Here is a 2,958-nt window from a genome sequence, read left to right on the forward strand (position 1 = left end):
GTACTTGCAGCAGGGTTTACACTGTCGTTGTGACCATCTTGTCAGAATGCAATGGTATGTCAGTCAATTGGGGTCCACTGAAAACTAGTAGTCAAGAGTGAGTGGTCTGACCACTGCAAAAGAGAGCAGTGAATGTCATTTGCTCTTCCACAGGGACTGCACAAAGTTCTCCAGTGCTGGGCATCTCTCTGGACTTCATTGTTGTCACTATGGTGAGAGTCAGAAAGAGACACTCTCCAATTATTCAATCATTCACGCCTGTAATTCCAGCACCTTGGAAGCCGAGGCAGGCGAATCACGAGGTCAGGAGTTCGAAACTAGCCTGGCCAACATAGTGAAACCCCATCTCTACTAAAAATACAAAAAATTAGCTGGGTGTGGTGGTGTACACCTGTAATCCCAGCTACTCAGGAGGCTGAGGCAAGAGAACTGCTTGAACCTGGGAGGAGGAGGTTGCATTAAACTGAGATTATGCCATTGCACTGCAGCCCTGGTGACAGTGCAAGATTCTATCTCAAAAAAAAAAAAAAAGAAAGAGAAGAAAAAAAAGAAAAAACATTCCCTCCACCATAAATCAGCACCATCACCTTCTCGACATGCTGAAACCAGTCTTGATTGCTTCATGTTCCCCAAACCCAAGAACTGACCATTCCACTACTTGGTCTGAAAAGGCTTAACAGAGAAAATTCTAGGTCTTACCATGAGTGGAAATGGACCAAAATGCAGATGAATTGCTAAATGTCTACCAGACTCCTTCCACCGTTCTCTAAACCTCTCATTCAGAACTTCCCTTTTACTCCCAAGCCATTCGGTAACCATTCTGCTTCCCTTCTATCTCCACAATCTGACTTCTCACTGCCATCTATAAGGAAGGCCTGCGCCAGGTGCGTTGGCTCATGCCTGTAATCCCAACACTTTAAGAGGCTGAGGCGGGTGGATCACGAGGTCAGGAGATCGAGGCTATCCTGGCTAACATGGTGAAACCTGTCTCTACTAAAAATACAAAAAATTAGCTGGGCGTGGTGGCATGCGCCTCTAGTCCCAGCTACTGGGGAGGCTGAGGCAGGAGAATCACTTGAACCTGGGAGGCAGAGGTTGCAGTGAGCCGAGATTGTGTCACTGCATTCCAGCCTGGGCAACAAAGCAAGACTCCGTCTCAAAAAGAAGTCCTGAAATGTAGGGAGGAACCAGAGGAATAGTAGTACAGTCAGATGCCTCTTGCCACAGGAATTTTTGACAATGTCAGTCACATTGGGAACAATTTGTTCATGTCCAAGCTGGTCAAAGAGAAGACCCTGGGCAGCAATGATTAAAGGAATTCTTGTTGCAGAGTAGCCAACATATTTATGTAAATTCTTTCTTGGTAATAATAAAGAGTTAGGGTTGCATAGAAGCAGCAACAAATACTGCTGCCTTGCAGCAGACACTGTTTTCTTGCAACAGACACTGCTTCAACACACACTGTTTTCTGATTTTGTGTTGAAATCTGGTGAGATCCACTTAACTTAGAACTCAATATTAGTGTAGGTTTAAAAAAAAAACACTCACTACAGGAAGTAAATTAACATTCTATATATTTGAGAATGTCTAAAATTTCAAGTTAATTACAATTGGAAGGGGATCAATAATTCCACTTTTTAATTGAAAATAATCTATATACTCCCAATAAATGGATAGTAAAATAAGCTTCCAAAAGCCTTAAGATACCAAAAAAGGAAAAAAAGCCAGTAATTAGAACAAAATATGTAATGTGGTTAATAGCATAGATATGCTTGCCTTTAGACAATTATATACTCAATTCTTATATGATTGAAAGATTATGTAGTAATGCTGTACCTTTTTACAAAGAAAAAAATAGGTTTCCAAAAGAAAATTAAACATTTATGACTGGAGTTAGCGGTAGTAAGGAATTGGATGTGAGTGGTTGACTGTTCTTTGTGCCTTCAACGTTTTGCAGAAAATTCTGTCTTCTTTTTAGTCCATTCAAAGTGACTGAATTATTAGATCCCAGACTCTGTGTCCTAAAGATATTAAAAATAACAGAATTATTGGCTTCAAAGGGAACTTGAATTTCTAACCAAGGCATTATACTTTCATTTGATACTTTGAAGTAGTACATTTACTAATACGAAGGTACACTTATCAGATAAGTTAACTTTTCAAAATCCAAAGTGCTGTTTACATTTTAAAGGCTTCACAATAGCACCTCAATTATTTGACAGCTGCCTTCCAAGAAGTTTATATTTTCTGAACAACGTCTGTTCTCAGATCCAGTATCAAGTATATTCTAGTCAGAAACAGTAAGTTCCCTGAAAAACTTACATACCTCTGAAGTGGCCAATATCTTCCTGTGAAATTTGTCACTTTTATGAGAAATCGTATGGAAGAGAAAAGCAAATTATTATATTTTTAATAGACAACGTTCTTTTCTGGGAGGTATAAGCTATATCAGTCCATTATCTAACACATATGTCTTGCTTCAGCTAACACAATACTGTTTGGTAGGGTGGGTGCAGTGGCTCATGCCTGTAATCCCAGCACTTCAGGAGGCCAAAGCAGGCGGATCACTTGAGGCCAGGAGTTTGAGACTAGCCTGGCCGACATGGTGAAACGCTGTCTCTACTAAAAATACAAAAATTAGCTAGGCATGGTAGTGCACACCTGTAATCTCAGCTACTTGTGAGACTGAGGCATTAGAATCTCTTGGACCCATGATGCAGAAGTTGCACTGAGCCAAGATCACACCCACTACACTCTAGCCTGGGCAACAGAGCAAGACTCTGTCTCAAAAAAAAAAAGAAAAGAAAAAAGAAAAGATCTTGTACCCCAATAAAGAAGTAATGTTTTTAAAATATAGATTTCGGCCGGGCGCGGTGGCTCAAGCCTGTAATCCCAGCACTTTGGGAGGCCGAGACGGGCGGATCACGAGGTCAGGAGATCGAGAACATCCTGGCTAAC

At 40.9% G+C, this 2,958-nt stretch overlaps 1 protein-coding gene across 1 annotated transcript in view; it reads right to left on the reverse strand.

Annotated features, from left to right (window-relative positions):
- Positions 1 to 1,557: 1,557 nt before the first annotated feature.
- Positions 1,558 to 2,958, reverse strand: part of STOX1 (storkhead box 1) — a 71,856-nt gene continuing 70,455 nt past the window's right edge. Inside the window, 1 exon segment of the mRNA XM_017851455.1 lies at positions 1,558 to 2,021. Within this exon segment, the coding sequence (XP_017706944.1) occupies positions 2,001 to 2,021 (21 nt within the window). The 3' untranslated portion in view covers positions 1,558 to 2,000.

The sequence above is a fragment of the Rhinopithecus bieti genome, unplaced genomic scaffold, assembly GCF_001698545.2.
Source record: "Rhinopithecus bieti isolate Rb0 unplaced genomic scaffold, ASM169854v2 scaffold_33940, whole genome shotgun sequence".
In the NCBI taxonomy this organism is placed as follows: Eukaryota; Metazoa; Chordata; class Mammalia; order Primates; family Cercopithecidae; genus Rhinopithecus; species Rhinopithecus bieti.